General features: G+C 42.6%; 1 protein-coding gene across 8 annotated transcripts in view; it reads right to left on the reverse strand.

Annotated features, from left to right (window-relative positions):
- Positions 1 to 22150, reverse strand: part of TNIK (TRAF2 and NCK interacting kinase) — a 380205-nt gene that overhangs the window by 43965 nt on the left and 314090 nt on the right. For all 8 annotated transcript variants that reach the window (XM_027583491.2, XM_027583490.2, XM_027583487.2 and 5 more), the window contains 4 exons: positions 15085 to 15249; positions 12675 to 12914; positions 9871 to 9977; positions 922 to 1085 (listed from right to left, as the gene is read on the reverse strand). In XM_027583491.2, coding sequence (XP_027439292.1) covers positions 922 to 1085; positions 9871 to 9977; positions 12675 to 12914; positions 15085 to 15249 — 676 coding nt within the window. The remainder of the gene's footprint in view (positions 1 to 921; positions 1086 to 9870; positions 9978 to 12674; positions 12915 to 15084; positions 15250 to 22150) is intronic.

A 22150-nucleotide genomic window follows, 5' to 3' on the forward strand; every position in this document is an offset into this window, starting at 1 on the left:
TGCCAGGTTTCAACCTTTTCAAAATGGACATACAGTGATTTTACTTACTTAAAACCTTAAAAAGACACTAGATGGCCAACTCTGGTTGTGTCTAATGAAGAGGCTAAGAAAAAAAATAAAGTACTGGTTGTTTTTTCTCAGGCAGAGTAAGTTGTTAATATTTGTCAAATTGCACTTAAAAAAGTTCTGGTCTTTCTTACTTGGAAGCAAAATTATCTTCTGAAGGAGGTTGTTCAGAAAGAATCACTTTTGTAGCAAGAAACAATGTGTTGTCATGTGTAATTAGCTGGACATGCTCTTGTTTTTCACAAGCTTCTTCATTAATGAGAACTGCACAGTGATGAAAGACTTGAATAAATGGTCAGAGAGGCTCATTTTTTATTCCTCTTGAGTAGGAATAACCCAAAGAGTCACATACACTTTTTAAGTCAAAGAGTTTACTTCTTCTCTCAAGTGCATACTTATTCTACATAAGTCTTCACCGAATTCCACTTTGAGAGATCCCTAGTATTATGGACCATATTCAGAATACCAAAAAAGGATGATTGGCATAATGGGAAGACGATACTTGGGGGTACATGAAGCCTGAAACAGGCAACAAATGGAAATGGCAATTCAGGTGACTCGCAAGTGATTATCTTTTCAAATAAGACCAACGATCTAAGATCTTCCTGGAAAACAATGTCACCTGCAATGAGCAAAGATTTAGTGCAAACGCTGATGTCGCACATGAGACTGGGGCTGGTGGTTCTCTCATCTGAGGAGGACCGAGGCTAAGGGCGGTTAGAGGACTCTGCAGCCTCACATGGTGGTGGCCATGCCAGGCACGGGGGTCACAGAAGCCGGGAAGTGCGATGAGCCCATGCCCACGGCTCTCTGACCCAGGCGGTGCTGTCAGGGCGAGGCAGGGGGAGAGCTCACCTCGAACTCTGGTCCGTTCACTGGACCCCGCTTGTGAGCCAGGCTGAGAGCCTCCTTGGGAGCTGGGCTGGGAGCTCGGGGTGCTGGAGCTGGAGGAACTACCACTGCTGGTCCTCTGCAAGGGGCTCTCCAAGACGGGCTCAGTTCTCCGGAGGTCGGGGTTGCTGTACGGAAGGCAGAGCACGGTGACCACACGCTCCAGACTGCGCCATTCACAGACACAAGCACAGTCCAGTCCCGCCCCGGGTACGAAGGAGCAACCAGAGCCCTTGTGTCACCCCGCACGGAAAGGGTCAACGGGAATGACAGTAATGTTGTCCTCTGTGGAGCTCCCAGCCTGATACTGCTGATGGGATGGACTCCTGACCCAACTCCTGGGGCATCACGCTGAAGTATTAGCTCTGAAATGATACTCTTCAAAGGAGGCTTTCTCTTAAACCCTTATTCCCCTGTTCATTGTAAAAAACAAACAAACAAACAAACAAAAAAAACAAAAAACCTTGAAAAATATTAAAAGAAAAAAAAAGAAAGCAAAACATGTAAATCTCTGACCCAAGAGAAATCCAACTATATTTTACTATTTGGTATAGTATCTTCTAGGCTTTTTTCTTTTGTATATATGGAAGCATGCTCTATGTTCAGTTTTGCAGCTTGCTTTTTCCCCTAACACTGCATTGTGAGCAGCTTCTTATGCTTACAAAAACAACAGTGGCTGCTTAGCAGTCAGTCCATGGATGAATTAGTTTAACCGTTCCTCTACGGCTGGATATGAAGGTACTTCCGATACACTGGCCTGACACATAACACTGAAATAAGTATCTCTCCAGGCAGACAAACACCCAATCATATCTCCTTCCTGGACCTGGAATTCCTGGGTGGAAGGACATGAACTGGGAAGTGTGTGTTGCATATGCTTGTATGTGAGTGTGTAATGGTATTACCAGTTTTCGCTGAAGTGTATGAAATGGTCCATCTTACTGAATTCTTAACCATGCTTTATTATGAGCAGTTTGCTGATTTGTAAAAAAAAAAAAATTATCTTGTTTTAATGCTGTTTTAAAACATTACTATTGAGGGAGAATAATTTTTATTCACTTTTATTTACCATTTATAATTCTTCTGTGAATTGCTTAATCAAATTCTTTGCTTATGTGGTTAGTGGCATAATTGCACTTTTAAAATTTCTTTCAGGAAGGCTTTATATAGTTTGGCTCTTATCCAAGGGAGCTGTGTTTTGAAAGAGTTATTATTAAGCGCTAGTTCAAGAACAAATGCTAGTAGTCCCCACTTGTGATAAGACCTTACGGCGTTATTCACTTTCACAGCTTAACTGCCCCCCAAGTGGTGGTATTCATTTGCTCACTCACTTGGTCAGACCAAGCACGGGGTCAGGCATTTGAGAGACGGTGATGAACAAGACACAGTCCTATCCCCGCCAGCGTAGCCAGGCACACACAGCCAATTCCATCCCCGCTCTGCCTGCCGGGAGCACGGGACAGTATGGCAGTGTGGAACAGGGCCATCTGGGCCCCTTTTGGCGACCATGGAAGCTGTACTAGGACAGTGGTGGGAAACATGACTGAGGTTTTGATGATTTTGCTATAAATATAAGCAGACTCCTCAAAGTTTCCAGAAAGCTCTTCCTTTTTAATTTATAACTCCTAGGCCTTTTCATTTATCCTTCAGACTTACACAATGCTGGGCCTAAATGGATAATTTAGCGAGGCCTGAAACTCAGAGCTCAAATCTCCTGCCAGCCACCTGCCCCACGGACCCCTACGTGTTTCCCATGCCTTTGGTTCTCCAAACAGAACTGCACACCTTTGCTAACAGCGTCACCATAGTGTGATTGGAGACTACGATTTTAATGCAGGAACTCATGTTAAAATGTAATTTTATGTTTTCATCTTGCTCTGCTCATTTCGAGAATGTCAAGTGCACTCTGAACTGTGTTGGGTCTCCCGTGTTTCATGTATAAAAATGAAAATAATATGACCTCTTCCCTTGAGACATTTGCATTTTAGTGTACCAAAAATCTGGCCACAGAATAGCCATAATTAGAGCAGCAACTAGACCAAATAATTTCTTTTCAAGAACACAAGAATCTTGCTTTTTGGTGAGGTATCTGCCAAAAACAGTTGATCGAGTTACAAACAATTTTAAACATTGGGTTATTGGAAGACGCGGCTGGTGGCCCTGGAAAACATCCGTAAAAATAAATATGTCCCCATAGCTTATTAATTTTGATCGCATAACTGTAAAATTTTTGACAATATTTATCTTTTAAGTTCTTATGGTGAAGGAGCTGCTAAGTCAATCCATCAGTGTGATCGACTGCAGCAGAAGTGATTATCAAGCTTAAGGAAAATGTTTAAAATTCTCAATATTTTTACAGAACTCCTTTGCGTAGTAATTATTTTTGTGAAAACTGCTAGCATTTAATCGGTTTAAATAGATTTGAATCCATACTGGAAACAGCCCTGATTTGGAGAATACCTAAAATGATTAAATATGTAATACTTGTGCAATATCCTACCTTTCGAATTCTCCTTAAAGAAACAATCTTATCTCCTTTTATTCCCCAGTAATAAATTCTTTCCCATGGTCCTCTTTTATTAACAGTGGTGGTCAGCAATTATTTCTATGTAATTAATAAAGTCCCAAAATATTTTTTCTAAGAATTCTATTGCTAACCAACTGTATTGCAGATTGAAGGTGAGGGGCATGCTAAGGCTTCTTGGTAGTTGCTTTTGTTTTGTAGGATGGTAATGTAGTGTTCTCTGTATTAAAAAAAATAAAAACAGCTATGAAGAGAAGGGTGGCTGCGACCTCTGAGATTTCCTTTCTCTGGTGGCTGTGGCGTGCTAGCGAGATCCAGCTCTTTGCTTGAACAGAGCACTCGTTTGATCATTTAACCAACACCTTTCTCTGAAACACCTACTTTGTGAGCCTCATTGGACCAGCATGAGGGATGGAGGCGAGCACAGGTCACAGGTGCAAGGTGCGAGATAATTCTAGGGATGGGAAACGTGCAGTGGAGATTACAGTGGATAAGGCAAATCTCTGTATGCTGTGTGTGAAAGAACGTGTAGGTATTGTTGGCATTTGGGGAACAATGAACGTGGCCCGGTGTGGTCGAGGTGGTGTCAAGATGGAGACAGGACTTGACTGTGCCTTAGAGGTGGGGAGAAGGAAGTCTGGGGGAAGCACCTGAGCAAGGACACAGGGGCTGGGGTTTTCCCCGGGGCTCGCTGGTGTAGGGAGGACACCATCCTGATGGAGTACCACGTCTGTGTCAGGTTTCCCCAAAGGAGAGGCTCATCAGAAGGGATGGCTTAGGCCGCAGTGCCTGTAAGACCCAGAAGAGCACACAGACCTCCCAGGGCAGGCTTACAGATGACCGGCCAGGAGAGAGGTGGGCTGGCCAGGTGGGTGGGAGGCTGCTGCCATCCTGATGCTAAGGCCTGGGTCAAGGAGGGGCACAGGGATTGGCAAAACCAGCTGGGATGTGCATGCGTCTCCCATGGGACTCCGAGCCTCGTTCAGTGTGCAATTAATTGGATCCCACGGGCATTAAATCCCTGACCTGGGCCTCATTAGCACAGGCCCTCCTCACTGGAGCTCACCAGCACAGCTGCTGATCTTAATAGGATGCTATTTTTGCTGCTGGAGACTGAAAGAACTATTTCCTTTCTATATAACCACACACAGAAATCGGGAAAACTTTAAAATGCTTTTTTACCTTATTGTAATTTTTTTTGAAAAATATTAAGTATTTTGAGAAAATGTCATACCATTCATATTTTTCTTTTCCTTATTATGTAGTAATATGGTCTGGCTTTGGGGCCAAGGGGTCTGAGATAAATGCTTTGAGAGGGAATTTCAGAAGAATTCTATGAAATAACAGATTTCCTTTGGTCACATATTAACTGCAACTACTAAGATCCAAATGTGTAAAAACTTGAAAACATTCATAAATATTCCTCTAAATGCTAACTTTTAGTTCAGATATTTGCCGTCCCACAGACAACGCTGATTGGTCTATAAAACACACAGTAAAGTGAAAATGTGGCAATTATTCCATTTACTCGAATCGTATAAAAAGTCAAAACAGAAAATTAGGATTACAAAGTGATTTCTTAGCCCAAATACTTGGGCCAAGTCTATAATTAACTGGATGACTGCCAAAATTCACTTTACTTTATTCTTTGGTGACAGAACCAATGAGAACAAATGAGCCATAGGAAGATAGGTTTGGGACGGAACAGAGAATTATTTTTTGAAATTAAGCATTTAGTCATTGGGTTTTGACTGGGTGTTTCTGGCTTAATTTAAATCTTTTCATGTTCTGAATATACTTGTTTGACCAAATTTTAATTTGCTTTAAAGGAACAAATTCAAGTTAAATATTAAAGTACCTGGAATTTTTTAAAAACAGTATTTTAAAAAAATGAACAAATCAAATCTTGATTTAGACTCAAATGATCACCTTGACAACATAAGGCAGCTGGGAGCCCAGAGAGCAGGTAAGAACCGCACACCAATGTGCACGTACATGAGAAGGAAGGGCGGAACAGGTGCAGGGGGTCATGGGGATTGCATTATCACGCAGACTGCAGCCACGTAGGATGGGAACTGTCAAATGCACATAGTGACCTGAGTACCAGCTTGAGTAGGAAACATTTGGGGGGTATAAATAGGTCCCACGAGACGATAACTTTTGAAAGGTAGTCAATATCACAAGATGAGAATCGATAACCATAGGATTAAGAGGAGCTACTAACATAGTCGCCAAATTGCGTGGTGGGAATGATGGAGGCAACATGGTGCCTTGTCAGTCAACAAATCAAGAGTCCCCTTTCCCTTGGGAACACGAAGCAGCAATGTTGGCTGCATTCACTGCTGAACAGGTAAGCACGGCATGGTACTGAAGAGTGTGGACTTGGGTGCAATGCTACTAGGTTCAAACGGTGGCTCTATCACTTAGTAATCTTGTCACCTTAGGGACCATTTACTTCACTTGTGTTCGTCTCTGTCTCCCTTCTATAAAATGGAGGTGATTACAGCCACTACCTCAAAGAGTTGGTATATGGTTTACATGAGTTACCATTTGAGATGCATGTTGAACATTGCCCCCCATTGTAATAAAGATGTTCCAGAAGTGTTTATTAAATAAATAAATAAATGACAAATTGCCCCAAACCAAGCAGAAGACAGGGATGCACAGGGGTCACCCAGTAACACTTTCTTGACCAACGAATACCAGCACAGCTGTAGACAGGGGAAGAGTGACATAATTGGAAGTCTTTTCTGGGACAAGGAAGGCTTGTGAAAATAGTAAAGCTCTGCTTTTTTCCTCGCCTTACAGGTACGTGCTTGCATACTCTCATTTTAACTCACCTCCAGAATCTTCCATGCAGGGTGCCAGGTAGTTTGCTGATTTAAACATACCATTTCCTACATTCTCAGAAATTATCACACGTTCTGTAGTCACTGGAGAATATACAACATCTGGCATCTAGGACCTGGAGTTCATTAGCACTTGAATTCAGGAGGCAAAAACTGAGCTTTTTAACCATTAGGCCTGCTTTCTATTCTTCCTTTTTCCTACTGGCTTAGCACAAAAGCGGTTTATTTCTCACTCATATCATGATATACACCGACAGAACTACTCTCCTTGGTGGTTTTTCTCCAAAGTGGGGACTTGGGGACCCAGATTCCTTCCCTATTCAGACACTATTGCCTTAAACTTGTGGTCCCTAAGTTTGCCACAGAAGAAGAGAGAGCTTCTGCCTTTTTTGCTTTCTTTAGATAAGTCAATTCACATATTTACCCCAAAGCAAAATTAGGAAGTAACAGAATTTTGCCCCTAATAATGCCTGTAGCCCCAAGAGTAGCAGGTATGGTATATCCTCTGACCCGTGGGCCCTAGACTCAGGTGGTCTTGGTTGAGTCACTGGTTCTCAAGGTCCCACGTGGCCCTTCACACAACAGGTCCTCAATATACATTTGCTGAATTTAGCAAATGAAAAATAGTAATAACAAAACATCCTGGATTTTTCCCTTATTACATGGGTGATTTTTCTTGGGATCCATTTTTACTTTGTCAATTTCCCACTCTACCTTGAGGATCATTTCAAGGAAAAGGGCTGGGAGGATAAAAAGGAATATTGACCAACTATAAGAAATATAGCTTATAAACAGTGTAAAGGACTTCATTATTTAAAAGCAATCCCCTTTTATGGCTTTATGGATGGACAACTGCCTGAAAGATGGTACCAAAAGAACTATGAGAACTTCATTAAGACCAGTATAAAACAGGAGAGTCGGCTTTATCGTAATGCCCCCAGCCAATCAAATCTCCCGTTGTCTATGGCCCTGTGCTTTTCCTTTACACTTTGACTTAGGACTTGGCCATGTGACTGTGGTTGCCAGTGGGGCATCAGCAAAGATGGTGCAAGCAAGGGCTTGAAAAGTGCTTGCGCACTGGGGCTTTCCCTGCGGGGAGGCTGTCCTGAGAACGGTAAACAGCAAAGTGCACATGAAGGTACAGCTGACACATCAGCTCAGTGCAGCTCCATAAGTAAGCCCAAGTGAGACCAGCAGAAAAACTTACTAGCCAACCCACAGAACCGTAAGAAATACTAAATTGTTACTATTTCGGACCACTGAGTTTTAGGGTGTTTTATTATGAAGCAACGGTGACCTAAAGCTATCTCTATCACAGTAAATAAACCAAATCCTGAAGCTTTAAAAAATGCAATCCAATCTAGAGTTGCAAAATCTGATTCACATTTGAAGTGTTGGTCACTCGGAGATAGGTGATCGCAAGAAGCAGAGTATTCGGGGGCGCCTGGGTGGCTCAGTCGGTTTAAGTGTCTGCCTTCGGCTCAGGTCATGACCCTGGAGTCCCGGGATCGAGCCCCACATTGGGCTCCCTGCTCAGCGGGGAGTCTGCTTCTCCCTCTCCCTCTGAGCTCGTCCTCTCTTTCTCTCTCAAATAAATAAATATATAATAAAATCTTAAAAAAAAAAAGCTGCGGAGTGTTTGGTAAGATTACTGCACATGACAGAGATGTGGATTTTCCATTCCCCCCCCTCCCACAATCCCTCTGACTTTCATTGTAGGTAAATAATTATTACCTCTTGGCTCCCTCCCTCTGTGCCTCCTCTGTAAACAGAAAAATGTTAGCTGTCTCACAAAGTCTGCATTCTTTGGACAAAGTACAAATTTAAGTGGTCCTGAGGGAAAAACTCATGTTTGACAAGCCACTGACCATCAAAAGCCAACTATCTTGAGCCTAATGTCATTAAAATAACAGTTCAGCGGGAACAAAGAGCTACTTTTTATTTGATTATATAATGATAGTGCTCTTTCTTTTTGGCTGATAGAAGGAGAAAAGACTTCCGGTCGAAATGACGCTTGATTTACAGCCGCTAAAATTCTAAGCAACTGATTCAATGAACAGAGCCTTGAGGGCAGGGTCCAAAGGATTAAGAAGCACTGATAATTGGGGGCTTATTGCTGCTCGAAGAGGGGGACTGACAGAGTTCACACCGGCAATCCCAGGGCTGCTGTTCCTTTGGCTCCTGGTCACAGAACCCTCTGGTCTTCCTCAGTGCTGCTTAGCAACACCAGCTCAAGGTGAAGCTGACAAGTCGCTGGGAAAAAATGGCTCATTCGGAGCTTCCTGCAATTGGCAATCCCGCTCAGTATGGGCTAAGTTCTTTGCCCTAAAGGGATTAATGTGCTTAGTACAGTTCCATCTTATTTATGGACTGACCTCTTCCTAAAGCTCTTCACGTGAAGAGGAAAATTAGGGCGTCACGATCAAAAGCATTCCATATATTAAAGATAGGTACAAATCATCCTAACTTTGCTTCCGGTCTCTCATTCTTACTAGCAAGGGAGAGTCCTCTTATGAACACAGTGAAGAAGACTATAACAGCCTGCCCAAGCTCATCCTTTTTATAGTCTCAGCAGAGACCATTTGCTATTTCAGTTGATCCTAAAAAGCGGTGTATTCATCATGAAAAATCTGAGGGAAGCTCAACGAACGAGAGCAGCAAACAGCATCTGTTACCACATAAAATCAGCTCGGATACAGTAAAGATATTGTTTACTTTCCAGATCCTCTTGAGACCTCTACACCAACTGGTAGGTGGATGTGGTTTCCTAACTGTAGGAATATCCATTGTTGATGGAAAATTCTAGGAGAGCACAGAGCAGCAGTGGAAGCGTAATTGTATCTCAGTGACCCTCCATAATGCCAGAGAGGTGATTTCTTGCTAAGAAATAGTCTTTTTGTAATTTGCCAAGCTAGGAAGCTCTGCAGCTGGCCACTAATGCATTTCTTTGGCAATGACTTTGTAATGTCTTTTTTTTTTTTTTTTTTAAGTAGGCTCCACACCCAGCGTGGAGCCCAACACGAGGCTTGAACTTGTGACCCTGAGATCAAGACCTGATTTGAGATCAAGAGTCAGACGCCCAACTCACTGAACCCACCCAGGTGCCCCTGTCTTTGTAATGTCTTTCTGCCTGCCAGGGCACATTTCTTGACTGGATGCCGAAAATCACCTCAAACTAGGCTTGACAAAATGATCTCCGAACTACTGGCTTGGGCCATTCCAACCAGACTTCTATTTGCAATTTTACCCCCCAATTTTAAAAACTGTCAAGTGAGGTATACCTGGCTTCTGGGCTGTCTCATTTCTTCAACCCCCCTTACTCATTCATTCATGAGCTGCCACTGCACACTGACCTCTTGAAAGGCTACTGAAGAAATAAAAAGTATATGTTCTGGCCTCCCCAAAGCTTACAGTCCAAGTGGCTAGTCAACATGCCTCTGAAGTGAAAAAAAAAAGGACAAATACATTTTTTAGGAAAGCAATAATGACAATGACAGGTGGGGGCTTCTTCCTTCATCTTGACTGTCTTCCTTGCCTTACCTTGCTCTGATGGGTTGAGATCCTAGCCTGGGTCCCAGAGCACTACCATTTCCAGGAGAATTCTTTCTGGCTAACGCTGGGGATATAGAAGTTGTTCTTTGAGGCACCTGAAAGAAAAACCAGAAATCAGAAATATTTTCCATAAAATAGCTCCCCTAGGCTCCTTCCTGAAAAGAGGCTATTCTTTTCCTAAAATTTACCAGGAGTTACAGAAACTACCAGAAACGGGAAAGATACGGTGTTCATTTTTCAAAGAAATCTTTAACTCCCGAAACAAAATCACACAAAAGGCGTGTGATTCACATTCAGCGATCATGAAGGAGAATGGTCTTCAATTTTAAAAACAAATTAAAAAACAGACCAAGCTAATTATTTTGATTCACCGGGCTAAAATAGTTGCCCTCCTTTGCTTGTGTAAGAGTGGTGGATACCAGAAATTTCTTTGGGGTACCATTAACTTAGTTGATCATTGGAAATTGCATCAGATGAGAGTCATCCAGATAAGCTGAGCTCCACCCCAACTGATAAACAGATAAGGAAATGATGAAATCTGGTGAGAAACGAGGGTATCAGGCTAGAACTTGGGACATAAGCCACATGCCCGGGCACTCAGAGAAACTACTTCAGTGGACCCTAAGTGTTCCCACTTCCTAATCAACTTGTAGTCATTAATTAGAAACAACCCCCCCAAACACGGTGCTTTGGAAGGTCAGTTTGCAAATGTAACACAAAACAGGATTAATATTGAAGATACCGGCAGGGTCTTCAAAAAGGCTATGTGCACACTATCAGGCACACAGTGGGAAAATATATCATGGTTAGCTTATCTGACAAGAGCCTAAGGTGGAACTCAAGCATGCCTCACTTTATTAAACATTTTTAGTGAAATTAAATAATGGAAGTGGGTCCCCCTAAAGGGGTCCAACATGAGGGAAGAGAATGATATTTATTTTATAAAAGTGACCAGGAAATGGAAATGTGGATATCTCGTGAAAACTGGTTGGGTTAAACATTGGTCAGGTGCTTCAATTTTCATTCATTTCTTGGGGCTCTTTTAAAGTGGGCTTGTATTTTGTACTAGATATTTAAAAAATGTGCTTGGCTGTAATATTATTGTTGAATATGTTAAGTGATACTTAACCTTCATATAAATTTTACTGGTTATTGTAATACATTTTAAGATAAAGACCTAGAAAGATGAGTCCAGTGAAGAGAAGCAGAATGGCCAAATCAGGGTTCCCACCTGCTCAAATTAAATATTCCTTTTCTCCTTTTTCATTTTGTAAACTTAAATAGTTGTAGAGAAGAGTTTAACAAATTATTAAAACCTAAAACCTTTGCACGGATGTCAAATTTTCTCCCGGAGTTAGGAATGTATGCCTGCATGTTTTCAGAGAGTGGACCAATAGCGTCCATTTTCAGTTTTCCCAGCTCTCATGCCGCTCCCCTGCCTGTCCTATCTTCGGCATTGAACTTTGCTCCCTAACAAACATTTTCTGATGGCATCCTTGCTTCCACAAAAGGAGAGCACCAACAAAAAAAGTCGTAATCAGCTATATTCATTTCCAAAATCATGGAAATCCTGCTATAATATCCTCTTGAGTGGACGAGGAGGAAAAATATTTGAAAATCACTGGGTAAAAAGTATTCTTTTCTCCCTGGAGTCAACAATGGCACTGATCTCTGGGAAGTGTGGGGCATTCCATTGGTCAAACCTCCTACACTAAGTTTAAGAGAAAGGGGAATCTTGAACCAGGAAGAATCCAATGCAAAAATTTCTCCAGTATTTTGAAATACTTCCAGGATGTCTGTAGTAAGATGCATGGCCACATTTCACGACAACTTTTGGAATGAGTAACAGTGGGTATAGGTAAAAAACAAACAAACAAAAAAACAAAAGAAACCAACTCCAGGATTACTCTGTCCAGTGGATGGCTAGTCATTTCACCCTACAGTTTTATGCTCAGGAGTCAAATTATGACCTGGGCTAGAAGGAGCTTTCCTTAAACAGAGCCAATTTTAAGAGCAGTACTAGCTTCTGAACACCTGCAATCCAGTTTCACTTTGTGTTATTAAAAGTAGGAATAAATCAATTTTCTACTTTTTATCTGGAAGTTTTCAATTTGTCTAGATGTAGTTTCAGTCGCTGATGAAAATATCCATTATTCCATTTCTCTCTTTTTAAAATATTTTATTTATTCATTTGAGAGACAGAGAGACAGAGAGAGCACAAGCAAGGGTGAGGCAGAGCGAGAGGGAGAAGCAGACTCCCTACTGAGCTGGGAGCCCAACATGGGGCTCCATCCCAGGACCTGGAGATTGAGACCTGAACCAAAGGCAGACTCTTAAACATCTGAGCCACCCAGGGGCCCCCCTCTTTTTTTTGTTTGTTTGTTTGTTTGTTTAAGCAACCTATATACCCAATGTGGGGCTTGAACTCATGACCCTGAGATCAAGAGTCACATGCTCTACCGAGTGAACCAGCCAGGCACCCCCATTATTCTGTTTCTTAAAAAGTCTGGAATGCTTGAGGTTGAGAGTTCTAATTCTGGATACAGGATAGATGTTTCCAAGTCATTCAATCTACCTGAGCCTCCATTTGTTGGGAAAAGGAAGGTCAGAAGTGATTGATGACAATCCAAGTCTTAGCTTGGGAACAAGGAAGAAAACAAACATGAGAAGGGGTGGTGCTTTGCCATTCTCATGTTCCTCATTACTATAAAAGGTCTGGAATAGAGATAATAATAATAATAAACAACGATGATGATGAGAGTGACGATGATAAAAGCATGCCAGCCTATTACCTTTGGTGGAATGTCTTCTTCCTGTCGTAACCAAGAGCTTCGGTCAAACTTCTCGATGCGAGTGGGGAGAGGAGGGTTTTCGGAAGTGGGATCCGAGTTCTGGCGTGGCATCTCAACGCGGTGAGAGGTCACGTTCAGAGCCTCCTGGAACCCAGAGAGGCCCTTGGTGGGCTGCTCGTGCACTGACTGGGAGGCAGTCAAGGCAGGTCCCTGGGATTTTACAGCTACCAGATGTGGAATCTAAACAACAAACCAACATTACAGCAACATTATTAGAAGAAAAAGCAGATCAGCCAGTACCTCATTCAGTGGGAGGGAAAATACCATTTTAGAGCAGAAGATAAGAACTAGAGGACACGGAGCCCATCATGGCTGTCTCCAACATGCCCTCAGAAGAAGCTCTTCCAAATTTCCCACTTAACAGCCATGTGTAGGGCTGACCCAGGGCACCTGGCCAAAATTAACTGATTCACTTGGGACTGCTAAGAAGTCAATGAAATAGGTGTGATGATAATAATAGCAATTTGTAGGGGACATTTACTGCTCAGCAGTATCATATATTTACAAGCACTTTTCTTCTAATATTATCAGCTTCCTCCTTCAAATCCCTTAACTTCGACTTTAGAGAGTGCCATTGCTCGTAAAACAAGAATTGCTCTGGCTATCTTACTTCTTATGAACTCACTACATCCACCATGAGGGGGATACAATCATTTTCATTCTTTTCCACGAGAGATTGGAAGGTCTAGAGAGGGTTACAACCTGGATCGCAGGGCTAATATGTGCGGGAGCCCGGATTGGAACCATCGCTCACCTCCTGGTCCATACGCCTAACTCTATGCTCTCCTGTTTTCTGGTGAGCTGGCTTTTACCACCCATGATCTTATCTACCTTTCCACACCAGGATGGTTCTTCTAGAGATGTAAGCCCCATAATTTGGCATGTGTTGATATTGTTCATGCAGGGAAGACATGCTGTCTTTGCGTAGAAATGTGGCTCTTTAAGACAGATCACTAAATCAAGAGTTCAGAGTGCTCTTGACCATTAACACTGCTCACGCTTTATTGTTACCGTCTCCTCCTCCATCACGAAGGTAAACTCCCTGGAGATGGAAGCCATGTCTGGCATGGGATCTCTCAGTCTACACTGTGCCTGGCCTGTGGAATGTGGTCAGTAAATCTTGCCTGGGGAAACATCTAGAGTACTTTCTAAATTAAATTGTTAAGTCAATAAACACTAATTTGATATCTGCTTTGTGCAAGGGACCTATCACACCCTCTTTGGTCTGAAATCTCAATGCCAGACCACCGGGGAGCATTTCTACGGCCCTCTTCCGCCAGCCTGGCCCTGTTCCTTCTGCCCTTGAGGTCTTATCCCTGGAGCAGCCCTGCCCTCGCTTCTTCAGACCCTCTTTGGTCTGAAATCTGAAATGTGATTAATTAGAGTTCAGAGAAAATCCTCAAGGTCTAGTTCAGGTGAATGTTATGCTTCAACCAGGAAAGAACTGTAGCCAATCACATTTTTATTGATGTTAATTACCATGAATATAATAATAATATTAAAATAAAGCATATTTTAAAAATATAGCACAACACACAAACCTATTTTAAAAGAGTTTCCAAAGACATTTGGGTGAAACCAGTTGTACCATTACCTTTACTTTTCATAAAATTCTATACTTTATTTCACTTCATATTTCACTTTCAGTGTTTACAATTTCAGAAGTCCTCTAAAACCTCCAGAAACTTGTCCTGGAGTGGAGTAACATTTTTCTTTTCTATATAGCGTACAGCAGTGGCTCTCAAGTCCTAGGGTGCATCAGGGGTACCTGGAGGCCTTGCTAAACCGCAGACTGCCGGACACCCGCAGAGGTGCTGATCAGAGGTCTGAGGTGGACCAGAGAAACTGCGTTTCTACCAAGTTCCCAGGTGACGCTGATGCTAATGATCCAGTGACCACCCTCTGGAAACCACTGGCTCAGGAGACACTATTTTATCCAAGGTCATTTTATTTTTCTTGTTAAAGATCATGCCCAAATCCCAATGAACAAAAGATAACATAATAGTTTACATATGACAGGTATCTATATGAATATTAGCTTGACAATTGTAACTAAAAGGATGCTTGTTGTTATTTTGCAGACACTCCCATGGGTCTCCGGAGAGGCCAATTTATCAAGAAGTGAGCGTGCAAGCTGGCTCAAAGTTAAGGAGGGTGCTTTTTTTCTTTCTCACCCCTTCCCCTCACTCTTCAAATCCAGTGGGCTCTCCTCCATTACTACAGATTCTGTATTAAGGCTCATTGTTGGACCGGCCCTACATAAAAATCCAAGTGACAATCCCCTGTTCTTTTAGTAAGCTTAACTGTACAGCCTGTTGAAATGGCTGATGGAACAAAGGGGAGAATGTACCTGGGGATCAACTGGTCTGAGCATGGGGGGTGTCCGAGCAGGCTGAACTCCACTGATACTGAAGGACTCCGACCTCGGGGGCAGGTTGGGGTCAGATATTCTGTTGGCAACCTTGTGAGGCATGGCCGGCGAACTCTGCCGGTTGAGCCTTGACCGCTCTTCTACCTAGAAGCCAAAAAAAGAAAGAAAGGTGCTTCAGTGGATAGATGGATAGAAGCTGATTTACTGCCTCCTAAGGATTATCTGTAGTCACCTGCACAGCCATTTTTGTGTCCCTCTGATCAATTCAGTTTAAGGGGCCCAGACTCTCCATACCTGCTGTGCATCGAGAACTCTTGAAAAAGCTCTTTTCTGTCGGAGTAAACACTAGCTCAAAAAACGCAGAATGCATTTTTCCTATCACCCTTCTGATTCCCAGATTCTTGTGCTATTTCAGTTAGCTGGGAATTTGGGACCTGCTTAAGAGTTCATCTTGCACTGACTGGATATCATCTTGCCGATCGGTCACAAAGCCACTGAGTCAGTGAGGGAGATGAGGGAATGGAGTGGGCATCGAGACTGCTCAGGAGGAAAGCAGAAAACAGCTGGTAGCTGACTCGGGGTGCAGGGGAGGGAGTTTCCTCCCTACTGATAGACAAGCAGCTGTTTCGGGCGCTTCCTTAATGAGCTGCCCTGTCTTCAGACGTCCTCTACTGTTTTTTTCCCCTCCTTGGGACCCTTTCTTTTCACTTGTCTCCCTGCTCCCTAAAATACATCTTTCCATGTCCAGCCTGGACTCCACTGCCTCACTCTCCCCACCTTCTCTCTCTTTGTCCCTGCGTGGCATTTCTTCTTGCTCCTTCCCCTCTTCTCTCCCCACCTCCAACCCTCTCTCTTCCTCACTGCCCTTGTCATCCGCTTTCTTGCTGAGTCTGTCTCAGCACAAAGCAGGTGACTGATCAGAAGGGTCCCACAGCAAAGGCTCACGGTCCCAGGGAATGCCCTTTTTATGGGGAAGATTCCCCTCAGTTCATGTCTGCAGCAGACAGAAGGTCACAAAAGCTATTTCCAAATGGAAATTTCAGTGAACCAGGTGTACACTGCAAGGCATGACTTAAGACCTTTGACAACCTCAGGGGTCTAGGACTTCTCTTTCACATCCATCCCAGCCTGTCCTTAATTTCTTTCAGGTCAGTTTGGCAGCTGCATTTGCCAAACCCGCTGGGCAGCCCACCCACCTGATGCCTCTTCAGTGCGAGCCTGAACTCCCTTTGCTGACTCACTGATGAGGGTTCCAAGGGCCTGTCCTGGAAGCCACATGCAACTCAAGACATACCCGTATGGAACTCTTTATTCATTTCACTGCCTGATTTGAAATAAAAATTCAAAAGAACTATTCTTTCCCATCCTTCCTATTTCATTTTGAGTCTTTCTAGGAGCAGACTCAGGGGCGCCTGGGTGGCTCAGTCGGTTAAGCGTCTGCCCTCGGCTCAGGTCATGATCCCAAGGATCCTGGGACCGAGCCCCACATCAGGCTCCCCGCTTGGCTGGGAGTCTGCTTCTCCCTCTGCCTCTCCCCTTGGCTTGTGCTCTCTCTCTCTCTCTCTCTCAAATAAATAAACTCCTTTTTTTTAAAAAAAGAAAGATTAGAGGCAGACTCAGTCTCATATACAGAATAAGTCTGTTTTTTAAGCCCTCATACTAACTACAAACATTCTAACATAATAAGGTATGCTGCAGAATAGAAGACCGTCCCCCCACTTCTACTCAAGGGTAACTCAACATCTCTTCTCCCACCGTGGCTGTGCAGGGTACATACAATTGGCATCCCAGTTGACTTTGCTTTTGAGACTCCAGGTCCCAGAAGCTTACCACACACCAAACAAGGTTAGCTACCAAAAGCCAGATCTATAAACCAAAACATGTATACTTTGTGTATGCGTGTGGGCAAAGTATCACATCAGCAGGAATTATTTGGCTGTTGCCCTGAGCAAAAGAAAAGAATAAAGCCAGTTTTGAGCTGAGACCAGAAAGAAGAGAAAGTCCCACAAAGACAGTGATAGACCAACTGAGAGCAAGCCATGCAATGTATTGCTTTTCTAAATACTATACTCTTTGAAAAGAAAGTGACTATTTCCAGACCACTGGAATTGGTCAAATATTAGCCATTTTCTTATTTCCATGGAAGATCATTAATAGCAAGATCACATGTATGAGCACCCCCCTCACCATCCAAACTGCCACAGTCCAAGCCACTTGCTGTCTGAGCTAAAGGAACCCAAGAGATTCAGACATATTTTCAGACAAATTTTCAGATAAATACCTGGCTATCCAAACCGTAGCCACCTGTTACCCAACAGTCAGGAACCAAAGACATTCAGAGTGGAGACTACTTGCCATTATTTTTTTAAGCTGTAAAATACACTCAGTTTTAAACACATACTTAGAGGCAGCACATTAAGGACAGCACTAGAAAAAGTCTGCCTTGAGGGGTGGAGTCAAAAAAGACTCCAACTTGAGCAAAGAAACCATCTTTGAGATAAAGAATTCTTTTGGTAAGAGCCCAGCAGCAAGGTTCCAATGAAGGAGGTATTCTTGCCTCAGGCCACACAGGCTCAAGAACTGTCAGGGGAAATGAACAGGACAGAAAACTGAGGGGCTGACTCTCATAGGCAGTTAATGAGTTCAATTAGTTGTGGATAACTATTACTAATGTACCTCTAATAAAGTTTCCTTTGCTTTCTATCAGTTGGTTTACATACTAAATCCTACCATTCGTATGTGTCAGGCTGTACCATTCTAAAATATGTGGTATAAATAAGCTATTGTTAAGCTTTGCAAATTATTTCAGGATGATTCAATTTGGTGAAATCTCCTGGGTTGGAACTTGTCCAGAGTAGTCTGAAAATCTATGAGAAAGGTGTAATAATGAGCCATCTGGCTATGGACTTTGTCTCAAGAGAAGCTCGTCCTAAAGTTTTTAGAAAGAGAATGCTGCCCACTGCTTTTGCACCAAAGGAACAGCATGAGGACTGCAGCAAAGATAGCAAATCAAACATCCTACTATCAAACAGACAAAGGAGAAGCTGGGTGGTGTATCTAGCTCAGGCCCTTTCTGATTATTTTGATACTGGGCAAAGGCCTGTCTTCTGATTCACCACATCTCATTCCTACTAACTGAAAAGGAGATGGATAAGTGAGTGAGACAAAAAAAAAAGTGGTTTTTTTTTTTTTTTCCACCCAGAATAAGGATATATGTGATTAAACAGCAGGGTACAATGAAGATGTGTTTCCATCTGTCTTATGTGATACTAAAAATAAATCTATGAGCTGAGCCTCTGCTCCAACCCCCTGTTCCAAAAAGATGTCAAATGTCAGAAGTACCACCAAAAAAGAATGTTCTAATAGCAACAAACATAGAGTGTCAAGGTGCTGGACCATGACAACAAAAGATATCTGTTATGAAGGATTCTATACTTGAAGGGATTATCAGTGAATATAGAGAATAAGATTAGGAGAGAATGATCAATTTTAGTACAAAAGCAATTTTTTTTCCTTATCAAAAGGATCATTTTAACATCAAAACTAAAACTTGGAGAGGTTTAGATCATCTCTGCAGAAATGCTTTCCTATGTGTTGCCGCATTACAGGGAGAAAAAAGAAACATAATTGTGGTCTCAGAAATAAAATTCTGCTCCAGGCCTGGCTGTATTGTCCCTGGGGTTCTATAGAAGTGATGTTTAAGGCCTCTGAGACACATAAAAGGCTATATAAACAGAGAAGACCTGAAAATCAATTTGTTGATTACAGGATTTCAAAAAATTTCTCAAAATAAATAAAAATGTGTTTAAACATGTATAAAAGGAAACATATCAATGTCAATTGTTAAATTACTTTGTACATTGACAACAATTCATAGCGTGCAATGTCTCACTTAGCAATAATGAATGATAGCTGCTGAGAGAAAAATTTCAAAACAAAATTATAACAGTAATTTTTTAGATGTTGACAGCAAAAATATATTTACGACGTCATATGGGTGCATTTTTATAATATTTTATATGATGCAGCATCCATGGGGTCTATGAAGGCCTAGAAGGCCTTACTTAAAAGCTTATTTATACATGGTGAATTAAACACAATCATATGGGAATCCCTTTTTTTTTTCCAACCGAACAACTGATGCTTTTGTTTTAACTGGCAATACTGAAGAAAGAGAAAGAACTCAACCAATAACCTTTAAGCGCTCATTAGACACTTTAGGACCCTGCATCCGCTGGTCACATAAACAGTGGAGTCATATTGTTCTTTGGCAAAGCCACAGGAGCAGATGGTGACCGAGCAAGATTGAGGCTATCCCTTCTCCTGAGGCACCTCTGAGAGTAGGGGAGACTCTCATTCATGTGAAATGCTTAAAATGGACCCTCATCTGAAGACAAGAGCCTGGACTACTTGTCCAATATCCACTCTTAATCAATGACTCCAGAGAACAGTATAGGTCTTCATGGGGATGGAGCATGTAACTTAAAAATAATAAGGCAAACCTTTCGCAAGCTGAGATGGGACATGAAGAAGGGTGCGTGTATCAAGGGGAGACATGGGTCGGGGAGATGGGGCTGCATGTGGACTGCCCTTGTGAAATCTAAACCAGAACCAACAGAGGCAAAACACTTACTCCCTGTAGGTGACAGTGGCCTTGGAAACAAAATATTTGACTGTGTTGAAGACTAGATTTCATGTGTATCTGCACAGAGCCTCTTGTTTCAAAGGTATATTCACAGACACGATGGCCCGGGGCATTCCCGAAAGGCAGGGAGTGCAGGTGGGGACGCTGAGCCTCAGGAAAGCTCCGAGACGCGTCCCAGGTCACCCAGCCAGAAGGCGGAAGAACCTGAACTCAAATTCCTTACTACTTTCCATGTCTCTCTTATGCCAGATTGTAAGAGAGCGAAGCAGAAACTGAGGAAAGAAGGGGGCAGAGCTGTACACTCTCTAAGTGGTAATCTGGGACCTCATATATAAAATGACTCGTATAAAAAGGGGAAAAAACACACATCAGTGTAGAGTAGGGAAAACCAATTGGAGGAGTTCTTACATGCAGGGATTTCAGAGTCCAGTGGGCTGATGAGATATAAAGAGACATCCTGGCCCATCGTTTGCCAAATAAAACCATGACCAGATGACTGGAATGCATCACAGAGTAAGAACATGATGGAGTGTTGAAAAAAAATTAAAATACAATCTCATACAGTATTCATGTAGAGAGAGCATTCTGTCACTGCTACGTGTTCATGAAAATTTAAAAAAATATGGGGAGGGGGCACACGCAATTACTACCAGACCCAATCACATGCCATTTGAAGGAAAAGGAATCTGCCCCATTAGAAGCAAAAGGTATTATAAGAAAAGGAATCTCCATCTTGCAAAAAGTGGTAATGAGAAAAATAAGATCTTCAAGTTTTGCTGATGTTTAACAGAATATCATACTGATGTTTTTACAGAAACAAATCTGACTTCCATCCTAATCCAGAAATGGCCAAGAATTTGCAAAGGGTGAAAATGCCCCCACCCCTCCTTTTAACAGAGACAGGAATGCTTCTCTCTGACTGAAATCTGAAAATCCCAGTCAATGTGACAGTTAGGACAGATAGAATACTCTGTCAACAAAGAGAGGGAAGAGCTCGACAAGATTTGCAAATGACAGAGTATTTTCATTCCTTCTTATTACATCCAACAAATTAATGAGAAAGCTAATGTGAAATGCAATGATGACTTATGTTTTACAAAATGAAGCAACAAAATCACCGAGGGTGAGGCACTGTAACATTACACCAGCTAATGAAAAACTGTCCGTTTGAAAAAAGGAAGAGAAATAAGGGGATGAAAAAGTAACCAAAGAGGGACAAACCATCCTGGGGAGGAGGTAGAGAGCTGAGTTAGAAGACAAATAAGGCACAAGTCACAGAGGCTGCTGGGGGAGGAGATGGCTGGGGGGTGTCTCAAGGGCACAGGGGGCAAAAAAGGTCTGGACCCTGCATCACAGAAGCCCGTGGCATGGGCACAGCTGCCCAATCCTCCCTGGCAAGGATAATTTCCATTTTATGCCCTGGTAGAGGATGCATTTGAAAAAGAAAGGGTACCTTTTATTCTAACTCCTAAAGAGAGTTTGACTCAGGTTCTTTTTCTTGGCTGATAATTAAGATACGGCTGGGCTCGAAATTCTGTCTGTATCTAAAGTTTTGAAATGTATTTTGCCGTCTAGCTACTTCCAGCTCCATCTACCTCACTACTATAGGAAAAGAAACCTTTAAATAGTGCTCGAGAAGTGCATACATTGCTATGAGAAGCATTAAAATGTCAAGAAGAGAAGGACCCTCACACCCGGTTTTGTTCCCATTTTGAGAAGTGGGTGTTAAGAAAATGATGAATCAAAGCAGACAATTATTTGTTCTTATTTGTATACGAGTCACTCCGATCCCAAATTTAGCACTGTCACTCATTCTGTGATCTAAATGTTTCATCTCTCTTCTAAAATATGAACACCCACTCTAAAGACTGGGGAACTGCTTCACAAATAGGTTGGTTAGTTGGAAGCCGGATTACGTTAACCACGCCCAGGAGGATAGGACTGAATATGCATCCCAAAAGAATGTTCCCACATATGTCTAGAACTGCATGAAGCCCAAAGAAGAGCAACAGCTGCGAGGAAGCCAGGGACCTTGGAAGATGTCACCCACCGGAGGTGGCCCAGCTTTATGATGGCCAGGGAACCTCACATCGGGAGTTCTTGCTGACATGGCTGGGTTGTTTGCACGCCCAGCTGCTGTGTTTCTTTCACTGCTAAAAGCTTGGCCAGGAAGCACAGGGGAATTAAAAGGTCTAGAAAACCACCTCGCTGACATCTGCAAAGATTGGCCCCCAGGAATGCCATGGCTTCTGAGAGCTCGGGAACCGTGAACGAGTTCTGAACAGAGAGGATAGGCCAGGAAACTCAGAGAGGAGGACAAAGAGTAACTAGGTAACAGCGGAGTCAAAGTGATTAAGTTCACATCAGAATGTGCTGGGTAGAGGTGGAAGGAAGGACGTG

This window comes from Zalophus californianus, chromosome 1 (genome assembly GCF_009762305.2).
Source record: "Zalophus californianus isolate mZalCal1 chromosome 1, mZalCal1.pri.v2, whole genome shotgun sequence".
NCBI classification, from domain to species: Eukaryota; Metazoa; Chordata; class Mammalia; order Carnivora; family Otariidae; genus Zalophus; species Zalophus californianus.